The sequence below is a fragment of the Gorilla gorilla genome, chromosome 4 (genome assembly GCF_029281585.2).
Source record: "Gorilla gorilla gorilla isolate KB3781 chromosome 4, NHGRI_mGorGor1-v2.1_pri, whole genome shotgun sequence".
NCBI classification, from domain to species: domain Eukaryota; kingdom Metazoa; phylum Chordata; class Mammalia; order Primates; family Hominidae; genus Gorilla; species Gorilla gorilla.
In genome coordinates, this window is record NC_073228.2 from 116,909,495 (window position 1) to 116,924,115 (window position 14,621).

The following is a 14,621-nucleotide window of genomic DNA, read 5'->3' on the forward strand; positions in this document are numbered from 1 at the left end:
CATGCAGTTTGAGCTCTGAGAACGGATAGACTGCCTCCTCAAGTGGGTCCCTGACCCCTGAGTAGCCTAACTGGGAGACACCTCCCAGTAGGGGCCGACTGACACCTCATACAGCTGGGTGCCCCTTTGAGACGAAGCTTCCAGAGGAAGGATCAGGCAGCAACAACTGCCGTTCTGCAGTATTTGCTGTTCTGCAGCCTCCGCTGGTGATACCCAGACAAACAGGGTCTGGAGTGGACCTCCAGCAAACTCCAACAGACCTGCAGCTGAGGGTCCTGACTATTAGAAGGAAAACTAACAAACAGAAAGGACATCCACACCAAAACCCCATCTGTACATCACCATCATCAATGACCAAAGGTAGATAAAACCACAAAGATGGGGAGAAACCAGAGCGGAAAAGCTGAAAAATTCTAAAAATCAGAGTGCCTCTTCTCCTCCAAAGGAAGACAGCTCCTTGCCAGCAATGGAACAAACCTGGACAGAGAATGACTTTGATGAGTTGATAGAAGAAGGCTTCAGATGATAGATAATAACAAACTTCTGCAAGCTAAAGGAGGATGTTTGAGCCCACCGCAAAGAAGCTAAAAACCTTGAAAAAAGATTCGACAAATGGCTAACTAGAATAAACAGTGTAGACAAGTCCTTAAATGACCTGAAGGAGCTGAAAACCATGGCACAAGAACTACATGATGCATGCAAAAGCTTCAGTAGCCGATATGATCAAGTGGAAGAAAGAGTATCAGGGATTGAAGATGATATGAACGAAATGAAGTGAAAAGAGAAGTTTAGAGAAAAATGAGTAAAAAGAAATGAACAAAGCCTCCAAGAAATACGGGACTGAAAGGTGACAAAGTGCTAGCAGCCCTTGCTGGCTCCTGGCACCTCGCTGGCCTCGGTGTCTGCTCTGGCCATGCTCAAGGAGCGCTTCAGCCCACCACTGCACTGCGGGGGCCCCTCTCTGGGGTGGCTGAGGCTGGAGCCGGCTCCCTCTGCTTGCTGGGAAGTGTGGAGGGAGAGGTGCATGGCACTCGTGGGCCAGCACGAGTTCCGGCTCGACATGGGCTCAGCAGGCCCTGCACTTGGAGCAGCCGGCTGGTGCCGCCGGCCCTGGGCAGTGAGGGGCTTAGCACCCGGGCCAGCAGCTGTGGAGGGTGCACCGGGTACCCCAGCACTGCCGGCCTGCTCGCGCCACACTCGAATTCTCGCTGGGCCTCAGCTGCCTCCCCACGGAGCAGGGCTTGGGACCTGCAGCCTACCATGCCCGAGCCCCCCTCACCCCCGTGGGTTCCCGTGCATCCCAAGCCTCCCCGATGGGTGCCGCCCCCTGCTCCGAGGTGCCCAGTCCCATCGACTGCCCAAGGGCTGAGGAGTGTGGGTGCATGGCATGGGACTGGCAGGCAGCTCCGCCAGCGGTCCCAGCGCAGGATCCACTAGGTGAAGCCACCTGGGCTCCTGAGTCAGGTGGGGTGTTGGAGAACTTTTATGTCTAGCTGGAGGATTGTAATTGCACCAATCAGCACTCTGTGTCTAGCTCAAGGTTTGTAAATGCACCAGTCAGCACCCTGTCAAAACAGACCAATCACCTCTCTGTAAAATAGACCAATCAGCTCTCTGTAAAATGGACCAATCAGCAGGATGTGGGTGGGGCGAGATAAGGGAATAAAAGCAGGCTGCCTGAGCCAGCAGCGGCAACCAGCTCGGGTCCCCTTCCACGCTGTGGAAGCTTTGTTCTCTTGCTCTTCACAATAAATCTTGCTGCTGCTCACTCTTTGGGTCTGCGCCACCTTTAAGAGCTGTAACACTCACCGTGAAGGTCTGCAGCTTCACTCCTGAAGCCAGCGAGACCACGATCCCACCAAAAGGAACCAACAACTCCAGACGCGCCCCCTTTAAGAGCTGTAACTCACTGTGAAGGTCTGCAGCTTCAGTCTTGAAGCCAGCGAGACCACAAACCCACCAGAAGGAAGAAACTCCAGACAAGTCTGAACATCAGAAGGAACAAACTCCAGACACACCATCTTTAAGAACTGTAACACTCACCGCGAGGGTCCGCGGCTTCATTCTTGAAGTCAGCAAGACCAAGAACCCACCAATTCTGGACACAGGACTATGTGAAAAGACCAAATCTACATCTGATTGGTGTACCTGAAAGTGATGGGGAGAATGGAACCAAGCTGGAAAACACTCTGCAGGATATTATCCAGGAGAACGTCCCCAACCTAGCAAGGCAGACCAACATTCACATTCAGGAAATACAGAGAACACCACGAAGATACTCCTCGAGAAGAGCAACTCCAAGACACATAATTGTCACATTCACCAAAGTTGAAATGAAGGAAAAAAATGTTAAGGGCAGCCAGAGAGAAAGGTCGGGTTACCCACAAAGGGAAGCCCATCAGAGTAGTAGCTGATTTCTTGGGAGAAACTCTAAAAGCCAGGAGAGAGTGGGGGCCAATATTAAATACTCTTAAAGAAAAGCATTTTCAACCCAGAATTTCATATCCAGCCAAACTAAGCTTCATAAGTGAAGAATAAATAAAATCCTTTACAGACGAACAAATGCTGAGAGATTTTGTCACCACCAGGCCTGCCTTACAAGAGCTCCTAAAGGAAGCACTACACATGGAAAGGAACAACCAGTACCAGCCACTACAAAAACATGCCAAATTGTAAAGACCATCAAGGCTAGGAAGAAACTGCATCAACTAACGAGCAAAATAACCAGCTAACATCATAATAACAGGATGAAATTCACACATAATATTAACCTTAAATGTAAATGGGCTAAATGCTCCAATTAAAAGACACAGACTGGCAAATTGGATAAAGAGTCAAGACCCATCAGTGTGCTGTATTCAAGAAACCCATCTCATGAGCAGAGACACACATGGGCTCAAAATGAAGGCATGGAGAACGATCTACCAAGCAAATGGAAAACAAAAAGAAGCAGGGGTTGCAATCCTAGTCTCTGATAAAACAGACTTTAAACCAACAAAGATCAAAAGAGACAAAGAAGGCCATTACATAATGGTAAAGGGATCAATTCAACAAGAAGAGCTAACTATCCTAAATATATATGCACCCAATATAGGAGCACCCAGATTCATAAAGCAAGTCCTTAGAGACCTACAAAGAGACTTAGACTCCCACACAATAATAATGGAGACTTTAACACCCTACTGTCAACATTAGACAGATCAATGAGACAGAAAGTTAACAAGGATATCCAGGAATTGAACTCAGCTCCCCACCAAGCAGACCAAACAGACATCTACAGAACTCTCTACCCCAAATCAACAGAATATACATTCTTCTCAGCACCACATCGCACTTATTCCAAAATTGACCGCGTAGTTAGAAGTGAAGCATTCCTCAGCAAATGGAAAAGAATAGAAATTATAACAAACTGTCTCTCAGACCACAGTGCAATCAAACTAGAACTCAGGATTAAGAAACTCACTCAAAACCGCATAACTACATGGAAACTGAACAACCTGCTCCTGAATGACTACTGGGTACATAACGAAATGAAGGCAGAAATAAAGATGTTCTTTGAAACCAATGAGAACAAAGACACAACATACAAGAATCTCTGGGACACATTTAAAGCAGTGTGTAGAGGGAAATTCATAGCACTAAATGCCTAGAAGAGAAAGCAGGAAAGATCTAAAATCGACACCCTAACATCACAATTAAAAGAATTAGAGAAGCAAGAGCCAACACATTCAAAAGCTAGCAGAAGGCAAGAAATAACTAAGATCAGAGCAGAACTGAATGAGATAGAGACACAAAAAACCCTTCAAAAAATCAATGAATCCAGGAGCTGGTTTTTTGAAAAGAATCAACAAAATTGATAGACCACTAGCAAGACTAATAAAGAAAAAAAGAGAGATGACTCAAATAGACACAATAAAAAATGATAAAGGGGATATCACCACTGATCCCACAAAAATACAAACTACCATCAGAGAACACCATAAACACCTCTACACAAATAAACTAGAAAATCTAGAAGAAATGGATAAATTCCTGGACACATACACCTTCCCAACACTAAACTGGGAAGGAGTTGAATCCCTGAATAGACCAATAACAGGTTCTGAAATTGAGGCAATAATTAATAGCCTATCAACCAAAAGAAGTCCAGGACCAGACAGATTCACAGCCAAATTCTACCAGAGGTACAAGGAGAAGCTGGTATCATTCCTTCTGAAACTATTCCAATTAACAGAAAAAGAGGGAATCCTCCCTCATTCATTTTATGAGGCCAGCATCATCCTGATACCAAAAGCTGGCAGAGACACAACCAAAAAAAAAAGAGAATTCCAGACCAATATCCCTGATGAACATTGATGCAAAGACCTCAATAAAATACTGGCAAACCGAATCCAGCAGCACATCAAAAAGCTTATCCACCATGATCAAGTGGGCTTCATCCCTGGGATGCAAGGCTGGTTCAACATATGCAAATCAATAAACGTTAATCCATCATATAAACAGAACCAAAGACAAAAACCACAGGATTATCTCAATAGATGCAGAAAAGGCCTTTGACAAAATTCAACACCTCTTCATGCTAAAAACTCTCAATAAATTAGGTATTGATGGGACGTATCTCAAAATAATAAGAGCTATGACAAACCCACAGCCAATATCATACTGAATGGGCAAAAACTGGAAGCATTCCCTTTGAAAACTGGCACAAGACAGGGATGCCCTCTCTCACCACTCCTATTCAACACAGTGTTGGAAGTTCTGGCCAGGGCAATCAGGCAGGAGAAAGAAATAAAGGGTATTCAATTAGGAAAAGAGGAAGTCAAACTGTCCCTGTTTGCAGATGACATGATTGTATATTTAGAAATCCCCATCATCTCAGCCCAAAATCTCCTTAAGCTGATAAGCAACTTCAGAAAAGTCTCAGGATGCAAAATCAACCTGCAAAAATCACAAGCATTCCTGTACACCAATAACAGACAAACAGAGAGCCAAATCATGAGTGGACTCCCATTCACAATTGATTCAAAGAGAATAAAATACCTAGGAATCCAACTTACAAGGGATGGGAAGGACCTCTTCAAGGAGAACTACAAACCACTGCTCAACGAAATAAAAGAAGAAACAAACAGATGGAAGAACATTCCATGCTCATGAATAGGAAGAATCAATATTGTGAAAATGGCCATACTGCCCAAGGCAATTTATAGATTCAATGCCATCCCCATCAAGCTATCAATGACTTTCTTCACAGAATTGGAAAAAAACTGCTTTAAAGTTCATATGGAACCAAAAAAGAGCCCACATTGCTAAGACAATCCTAAGCCAAAAGAACAAAGCTGGAGGCATCATGCTACCTGACTTCAAACTATAATACAAGGCCACAGTAACCAAAACAGCATGGTACTGGTACCAGAACAGAGATATAGACCAATGGAACAGAATAGAGCCCTCAGAAATAATACCACACATCTACAGCCATCTGATCTTTGACAAACCTGACAAAAACAAGAAATGGGGAAAGGATTCCCTAGTTAATAAATGGTGCTGGGAAAACTGGCTAGCCATATGTAGAAAGCTGAAACTGGATCCCTTCCTTACACCTTAAACAAAAATTAATTCAAGATGGATTAAAGACTTAAATGTTAGACCTAAAACCATAAAACCTCTAGAAGAAAACCTAGGCAATACCATTCAGGACATAGGCATGGGCAAGGACTTCATGACTATAACACCAAAAGCAATGGCAACAAAAGCCAAAATAGACAAATGGGATCTAATTAAACTAAAGAGCTTCTGCACAGCAAAAGAAACTACCATCAGAGTGAACAGGCAACCTACAGAATGGGGGAACATTTTTACAATCCACCCATCTGACAAACGGCTAATATCTAGAATCTATAAACAACTTAAACAAATTTACAAGACAAAATCAAACAACCCCATCAAAAAGTGGGCGAAGGATATGAACAGACACTTCTCGAAAGAAGACATTTATGCAGCCAACAGACACATGAAAAAATGCTCAGCATCATTGGCCATCACAGAAACGCAAATCAAAACCACAATGAGATACCATCTCACACCAGTTAGAATGGCGATCATTAAAAAGTCAGGAAACAACAGGTGCTGGAGAGGATGTGGAGAAACAGGAACACTTTTACACTGTTGGTGGGACTGTAAACTAGTTCAACCATTGTGGAAGACAGTGTGGTGATTCCTCAAGGATCTAGAACTAGAAATACCATTTGACCCAGCCATCCCATTACTGAGCATATGCCTAAAGGATTATAAATTATGCTGCTATAAAGACACATGCACATGTATTATAGCACTATTCACAATACCAAAGACTTGGAACCAACCCAAATGTCCATCAATGATAGACTGGATTAAGAAAATGTGGCACACATACACCATGGAATACTACGCAGCCATAAAAAAGGATGAGTTCATGTCCTCTGTAGGGACATGGATGAAGCTGGAAATCATCATTCTGAGCAAACTATCACAAGGACAGAAAACCAAACACCACATGTTCTCACTCATAGGTGGGAACTGAACAATGAGAACACCTGGACACACGGTGTGGAACATCACACACCGGGGCCTGTTGTAGGGTGGAGAGAGTGGGGAGGGATAGCATTAGGAGATATACCTAATGTAAATGATGAGTTGATGGGTGCAGCACACCAACATGACACATGTATACCTATGTAAAAAACCTGCACGTTGTGCACATATACCCTAGAACTTTAAGTATAATTAACAACAACAAAAAAAAAAAAAAAAAAGAAAAAAAAAAATCAACCCTCCCAGAGCTTCTGTTGGTGTCCTATTTATTTCCTTCTTGGATCTTTCTTATCATCTTATTTGTTTTCTCTTTGGTCTATTTTCCCTAACAGAATATAAGCTCCATGAGAGCAGGGACCCTTACTGTTTTACTTTGCTTTGCATGCCACATAGCCTAGCATATAGCAGATGCTTAACACAGATTTGCTAAAGAAGGAAAACATTTTGGTGGGTAGGGATGACCCCCCCTCCCCTGCCAATCATGAAGTTAAAGGCTAACATACTTTGAGAGTAATAGGCCTCCAACTTTGAGGTAGTTAAAATAGCAGACATCAGGATATACTGGTAGCTTATTTCTAAGAACCCCCAGGTTCCCGCAGCAGCTAGGATCACAGAGATGACAATGGAGGTGAGGTCAAAGGGTTGGAATTCTGTCTCAGCTACTTAATAGCTCTGGATTTAAGGCAAGTCACTCAACTTGGGACTTCAAAGCCTTTGTTTTCTCATTTGCAAAACAGGACTACTCTACCTTCACAAGTTGAGGATTAAGTGGCTGTCTGCGAGAGCCCTTTGTAAGCTGTTAAACACCATAATAACATCAGCTACCAGCAAAATATTTCCCCCTTCTTTGGTCTCTCCTGGGTGTATATAACGGAGTAGAAAGCAACTCCCCTATTCAAGTTCAGCCACAGATCCAACTTGTTAAAGCCCAGAATCTGTAGAGAGGGGATCCTCACTAAATCGAGGTCCCCCTGAAGGCATCTGACTTCATTAAATTGCAAAGGGCATATCTGATTCAATTTTTAAGCACTCCCAGGGCAGTGATACCGAAAAGACTGCTTCTTTACTGCCACTAAGTAATCATCAGGATTATCACTCTTAAGTATTCTGGATTTAATAAGGAAACCATTTAATTTCAAGATTTAAAATGACCTAGATTGCCAATTACCTTAGTTCTCAAGAACTATATTAAACAGCTTCAATCAGGCAGGACTAACATGATAATTCAATTTATTCTGGTTTGCCATACACAAGAGGAATGGAATTAAGCAACAGCGGATGGGGAACGGTATCCCTATTTCTTCCTGGTTAGCTCATACGCCTTTCAAATTCTTACAATGCTCTCCCACTAAAGATTGGTAGGTCAAGGCAGCCACACCACACTCGGATGCGACTCAACAGTCCATTCTGCCACTGCAGAACCAATTCTGAGGCCAAGTGGTTTCCATGGTTTGGCCCTGGTCCTTCTCCTTTGCTTTTTTAGCAACTCCCTCATCACTGGCATGACACATAAGAGAGTCTTTGCCAACAGGCAAAAGGGCAAACTGAAACTACCTCTTTCGTAAGACTTGAAAAGAATCCATAAAATGGGGTATATGGTAAAATTACTCTAGGTAGGACAATTAGGATAGGATGTAGGGACCCAAGACTGAGCACATTTGCGAAGAACATAAATAAAACTAGGCAACCATCAGGAACATGATCTAGATCAGCATGCCTGATTGATGCCAGGAACGGCTCCACCAGATTGCCTGTGCTGTTTCCGGTAGCTCCAAGTGCTTCTAGGATGCTGACTCAACATTCCAGAACTCCCTTCTGTGGTTCTCTGCAGCACAGGCCTGCATGCTTGGCAGCCACCTGTGACCTACTTGCCATTCTGTAGGGACTGCTCCCAGGACTCACTATGTAATTTGCAAGGTCCAGTGTGAAATGAAAAAGTGGGGTCCGCTGTTTAACAATATTAAGAATTTAAAACGTTGACAGCAGAGCAGTGAAGCAAGTATGGCACCTTTCTAAGCATAAGACCCATGTGAATGCCAGGTCACAGCCATGATGGCAGCTCAGACTGTTGTGAGCACTCCTCTGATGACCAAGGTGGTAGGAACTTCCAACCCCAGCAGCCTGACGGTACTGCTCTATGTCACAATACATAAGCCACCTTGAACAGATCTTTGGAAAGAGAAGTGAGGAGTAGCACTTCCTCCCTGCCCCAGAATCAAATCGATAGGATCTCTCCTCACCTATTCAGCCGTTCTGTTTCCACCTCAAACTCTCTAATCTTGCTTTCTGAGATGGCAGATCCATGTGAGTAGAGTGTTTGGAAAATCTCTTGGATATTGGAGCAGTCCTGAAGTGAGTGGGCCAGGTGTTCAGCCACACTGCTGGATACCTGCAAAAAGAAGCATTAATTCCCCTTTGGAACATATCATTTCAGAGATGCACGTTTTGCATGCAAAAGAATTTAAAGCTGATATTCCGTGAGAATCGGGGACTGGAAGGATGGTTACCCTGAAGGTTCTCAGTTTGTAGGATAGAATCCTAGTATGAAAAGCTAACTATTAAATACTATAAAAGCAGTAGAAAAAAAACCAGGATCAAAATATGGCTCCTTCCCCAAGCACGTGGTGCTGGGCAGCCAGGATGGGGAGATCATGCCTTCTTGGAGTTCCTTAAATTCTGAATGTGGAACAGAGCCAGGATTTCTTTCCCCTATCCTGAATTCCCTGCCACTCCAGGCCACTGTTTTTGGTTTCTGTAGCCCAGGAGAGGGGCTGACTCCTTCATTTTCACAATTTGGCTTTGGCAGGGAATCTGAATGCATGCATTTTTGCTCAGTGTAAAATTCTAAATTAGGGCCTTAAAATGCTATTCAGGCTCTCTCTGCCTCTGAGGATCAAATAGCTGGCTCTCTAAGCCTCATCCCCAATCCTAAAAGATCCCTTAAACAAATGAAACTACTCCTTTTCACCATCCATCAGCTCTTACAGTCCCAGGGGGTTTCCAGACTCCACAAATGAAAACTCTGGAACTAAAGTGAAGGTTCTGGTCTTTCCTACCACTGGGCTAGGCTTCAAAGACAACATTCCTCCTCAGTGGAAAGCACATCCCCTTTCAAGATGGATGTGCAAAAGACAAAGTTATTTTAGAGCTCTTGGTCTCTGGGGTAGCAGGGTGATATAAGACAGATACTTCAAGACTTTCATCTATATCACCAAGAACTGGACCTAAATCACTTGTTTCTGAATGGTTTCAAGGAAAGGAAAAAAAATCTCCCTTAAAGCTGAAGAAGTAATTCACCATATGGATGGAAATCATCATACATTTTAATTTAATCCTTTGGAAGGAAATCAGGTATGATTTACTATTATAAGTAACTGGTTTATTGGAGATAGACTTTGGAAGTTCTTCTGTCATCTATAATCCATTGTCTGTGTAGCTCTGCCGGGTACTTTCTCGCCTTGCTTCTCATGAACACTCACCCCTATGCTACTGATTTCTGAGCCCAGGACTGGCCGATCAGATGATGACGATTCTGACCTTGTCTTTGATAGCTTCACCCTCTCAGCAATCTTAAAAAAGAAAACAAAACATTATAGAAAACTACACACCACTCCTCAGATAAACTGTTGGGACTACGTTTATACAGGGCTACTTTTTAGCCATGTCAACTAAATGATTAAAGAACTTAAGAACAGCTCACGTCCAATTTTTCTACCACCAGCTTAAGCCAGGGCCTTTCAACTTCAGCACTGCTGATATTTTGGCTTGGATAATTCTTTTTATGGGGGTCTATCCTATGCATTGTAGGACATTTGTCAGCATCTCTGGCCTCCAGCCACAAGATGCCAGTAGCACTCCAATTGTGACCATCAAAAATGTCTCTAGACATTGCCAAATGTCCCCTGCAGGATGAAATCACTTCTGGTTAGGAAACACTGGTTTAACCTAACTTATTAAACTTGATAGTTAAGAATCAACTTTACTGTGGTGGCTAGCAGAGCTACCAGGCAAGCCAACAGGCATAATTTTAATCATCTGAGACAGACTCAACATATGTACTGGGGGGCTGTGGCAGCGAATGAGTGGGGCTACTTCTCACAGCTGCCACAGCCTGTCCATCATAATCTATTTTTCTTTTTTTGTGGCAGAGCTGTCAGTCTTGTGAGTGGGGAGATCACTGGTTCATTACTCAAGGTCCCTGACTGGGCTGAACCTTAGTCTTTGAGAGCAACTCTGTCCACTGTGAAGTACTGGAGCACTTGACAAAACGTCTCACTCTCCATAATGACTTGTCAGCTGTGACATTCTCCAGCTGGCTGATTAATGAGAGCTGGCGTCCAGGTTGCAGCTGAGAGAGACTTAAAACTATTAGTGGGTTATCTCTCCTTGCAGCTCCTGCATAGAAGGCCTGCGTAAGGTCCCAGGGGAAGCCCCTTGTGCTGTCTCAGCTAAGGGCATGCCTGTACAGTGGCTAGGATGAGCCTGGTGCTTCCAGATAACAGGAGGTGTTCCCGCTTATCGGGTCCATCCCCAGGAACTCACCTTGGCGATGGGAATGTCATTGCTGCTGCTGCTTGTGCTCAGCTCCCCAGTGCTGGGGTTAATCGGGCGGTTGGTGGAAGTGAGGCGGCCAGGGCTGGAGGGACCTGTGGCCTGCACGCTCTGTAGTCGAGTTTGAAGCTCTCTGACCTGAAATCATAATGCTTTTAGACATAGTTGGTGGTTTCCCTGGCTAAAGAGCAAAACAGCCAGATGGGTAGGTGGTGGGGCTTTCATTTACATTGAGGGATCAGCCCACTGAAAAGCTAGGTTGGTTGAGTCCACATAAAAGTCATTACATTCCTTTTTTTGGACTAATAATTTTTTTTAATGAATCAGTTTCTTAAATCACATGTAATACAAAAAGTAGAGTTATAAACCAAAGTGATATTACTAGTTTTTATATTTGCCTAAGAGTCACCATATTCTTAACTGAATCTGCCACAGACCACCATCTATTCTTCACAAGCATGAGGTGAACATATTATGTAAGGCACTGGAAGCTTCCAGGATGGATGACCATCTTTTTTTATTTTTATTTTTTTGAGACAGGGTCTTGCTCTGTTGCCCAGGCTGGAATGCAGTGGTGCAACCATGGCTCACTGCAGCCTTAATCTCCTGGGCTCAAGGGATCCTCCTGCCCCAGCCTCCTGAGCAGCTGGGACTAGGTGCACACACCACACCTGGCTAATTTTTAAATTCCTTTGTAAAGATAGAGTCTCGCTATGTTGCCAGGGCTCGTCTTCAACTCCTGCACTCAAGCGATTCTCCCACCTCAGCCTCCCAAAGTGCTGGGATTACCGGCATGAGCCACTGTGCCCAGCCACTGGATAACTACCTTTAAGGAATGTTTATTCTTTCAGCCCCACTTGCCTGACAGTGCTGGGGACTGCAGACGAGGACCCAGGATGATATCACCTCTCATGGAATCACCATTTCAGAGCCCAGAGGAGACAGGAATGATTTCAACACAAGTGCACTTGAGTGTTATAAATTTCTATCTCAAGTGTTACGGGAAGCAGAAAAAGGGAAGAATGTAACTCCAGCTGAAGTCATCCAGAGAAAGCCGAACGAAGACAGTGGTACTTGAGCAATCTTAAAGGAGAACAAGTGAGGAGATGGCTTTAGTGGTGATATGCCTGGGGGGTGAGAGTCGGGGGTTGAACAGGTGCTAGGATGATATGCTATGTTTGAAGAGGTGCAAGTTATTCAATATGTGTGTTTTAGCAGAAGTGTCTGTATTGGGGAAAATATTAGGCTAAGAGAAGAGACATTGATGGAGCCAGCACCTTTTCCCCAAGTTACCTACAGATGAGATTTTCCCTGGAATAGTAGGTAGGAACATCTAAATAGTCCTTCTATATAAAAAAGAAACACGGGACCCTCTAAGTTACATTTAAAACGTGCATTTACCTGCACAGAAATTAAATGTCCAAATCCTGCTCCTCTATAGTTACAAATCTGTGACTTCCAAAGAGAGAAGTATTCCAAGTAGCTGAAGAGAGTTGCTAGAGATTGGTCTTTTATAACCTTGGTCGCAGTTTCAGCATGAGAGTGCAGTGTCTACCTGAAAGAGCAAACTAACTACAACACCCAGCGGTCCTTACAAATGGACATCAGACTTTGTTGGGCTGGGAAGAGTTAGCACTAGGAAATTTAAGACAGGGCTTTCTAAACAGAATAGTGTACTAGAATCCCCCAGAGGGCTTGTTAAAACAGATTCCAGGGCCCTACCCCAGGGATTCTGATTTAGCAGGGTCTGGATGAAGCCCAAGATCTGCATGTCTAGTAAGCTCGCAAAAGATGCTGATGCTGCCGGTCGGGGACCATATCTTGAACAGCACTGACCTAAGGGACTTCCAAGGCCACAAAGCACTTTAATCCCATAGACAGGAAGAGTGGAGCCATGCCCCGGTGCCAGCCCTGCCGCCAAAAGCCTTCTAGACAGGGCAGAGAACAGGCACATGGCCCCTTCTCTAAAAGGCACTGGAAAGCTTTTCATATTAAATGTCTAGGATGTCTCCATCCTGCTAACTTGGGAACCAAAAGTAATTGAAATTTCAATAATTCATCAACATATTAGAAGCTAAAATAGGAAAATTCCCTCAAAGCAAATTGCATTCAATAGTGGAACAGCTCAAAAGTGCCTAATGCTCTGCCATGGTTCCAGTAACGGAGGATCGATGGAAATGCTTGCTGTCCTCAAAACAGACCAGACACAGGGCTAAACTCAAAATAGCCTACAGAATAGGAAAATATATCCCTGTAGAAGCCAAATGGTACTGCTGATGAAGGATTACAGGACTCTTTCTGAAATGGTCCCTGACAAACCAAAAATGGGTACAGGGGTGGATACCTCATTATGCCACAAAGAGAGACTGGGCAAAGAGAGATGGCTCATTCATTTCCTCAGGGACTGGGGGAAACCTCCCGGTGGAGACGGTGAATTTCAGTTTTTACTGCTGATGAGTCTGATAAGGTCCTGAATAATTAACAATGTTAACACCACTCCAAAACCTAAATGGTGTCTGAAATGCACTCAAGACAATCAGTGGTCTGTTCTTAGAATCCCTACTGGCCTACTCATCTTGTTTTTTTTTTTATATCTCTATTTAAAAAAAATACAGATAAAAAAAATCCTGGGCAATTTATAAAGACTTCATTAAAACTATCCATGTTTTAAAAACATTTCTTCCTCTAATCACAAAAGTAAAACGTGCTCATTGTGGAAAATGTAGATGACACTAAAACATAAAAACAGTCAAAGTGCTTATGTTCTTTCTTACTCTACAGAGGCAATTAACTCTAATCATTTTCCTTGCTGTATATGTGCACACATGTGCTTAAAATAATTTCTAAATCTAAATATCTACTTTCACTTTAAAAACTTCGGACCCAGAGAATGTCTTTGAAAACTAAAGATGATAAACATGTTTATTTTGGGCTATGCTTTATTATTTAATGATAATTGCTAGCCAGTGGAAACAAACCCAGCTGAAGGGAGTGCAGTGTGCCTGTCAGGGAAAGAAAGACAGCTGGTTAAGTGGCCTTCTCCCCAGTCTTTTGATTTGAGAGTGAGAATCTTAATTTACAGGAATAAATGCAAGAAAAGAAGGCTAAAGCCAATATGCTGAGTCAGCTTAGGCATGGCTTTGGAAAGAGGCAGAAACATAGTTAATAGAGTTCTCACTTTTATTCTCACCCACTGTAGTGGGTTGGATTATGTCTCCCCCAAAAGATATGTCCAAATTTGAATCCTCAGTGCCCGTGAATGTGACCTCATCTCAAAATAGGGTCTTTGTAGATATAACTAAATTAACGATCTCAAGGCAAGATAATCTGATTTGGGTGGGCCCTATGTGCAATGACTGGTGTTCTTTTAACAGAAAAGGAAGGGATATTTAAGACAAAGACAGAGAGACACAGGGAAGAAGGTCCTGTGAGGATGAAAGCAGAGATTGGACACAAGCCAAAGAGCACCAAGAGCTACCAGAAGTTCAAAGAGGCAAGGA

At 43.4% G+C, this 14,621-nt stretch overlaps 1 protein-coding gene across 6 annotated transcripts in view; it reads right to left on the minus strand.

The window, feature by feature from the left end:
* The window catches only part of MCC (MCC regulator of WNT signaling pathway), a 481,477-nt gene that overhangs the window by 58,974 nt on the left and 407,882 nt on the right, over nucleotides 1-14,621 (minus strand). For all 6 annotated transcript variants that reach the window (XM_055387455.2, XM_004042362.5, XM_055387453.2 and 3 more), the window contains 3 exons: nucleotides 11,113-11,259; nucleotides 10,050-10,139; nucleotides 8,811-8,959 (listed from right to left, as the gene is read on the minus strand). In XM_055387455.2, coding sequence (XP_055243430.1) covers nucleotides 8,811-8,959; nucleotides 10,050-10,139; nucleotides 11,113-11,259 — 386 coding nt within the window. The remainder of the gene's footprint in view (nucleotides 1-8,810; nucleotides 8,960-10,049; nucleotides 10,140-11,112; nucleotides 11,260-14,621) is intronic.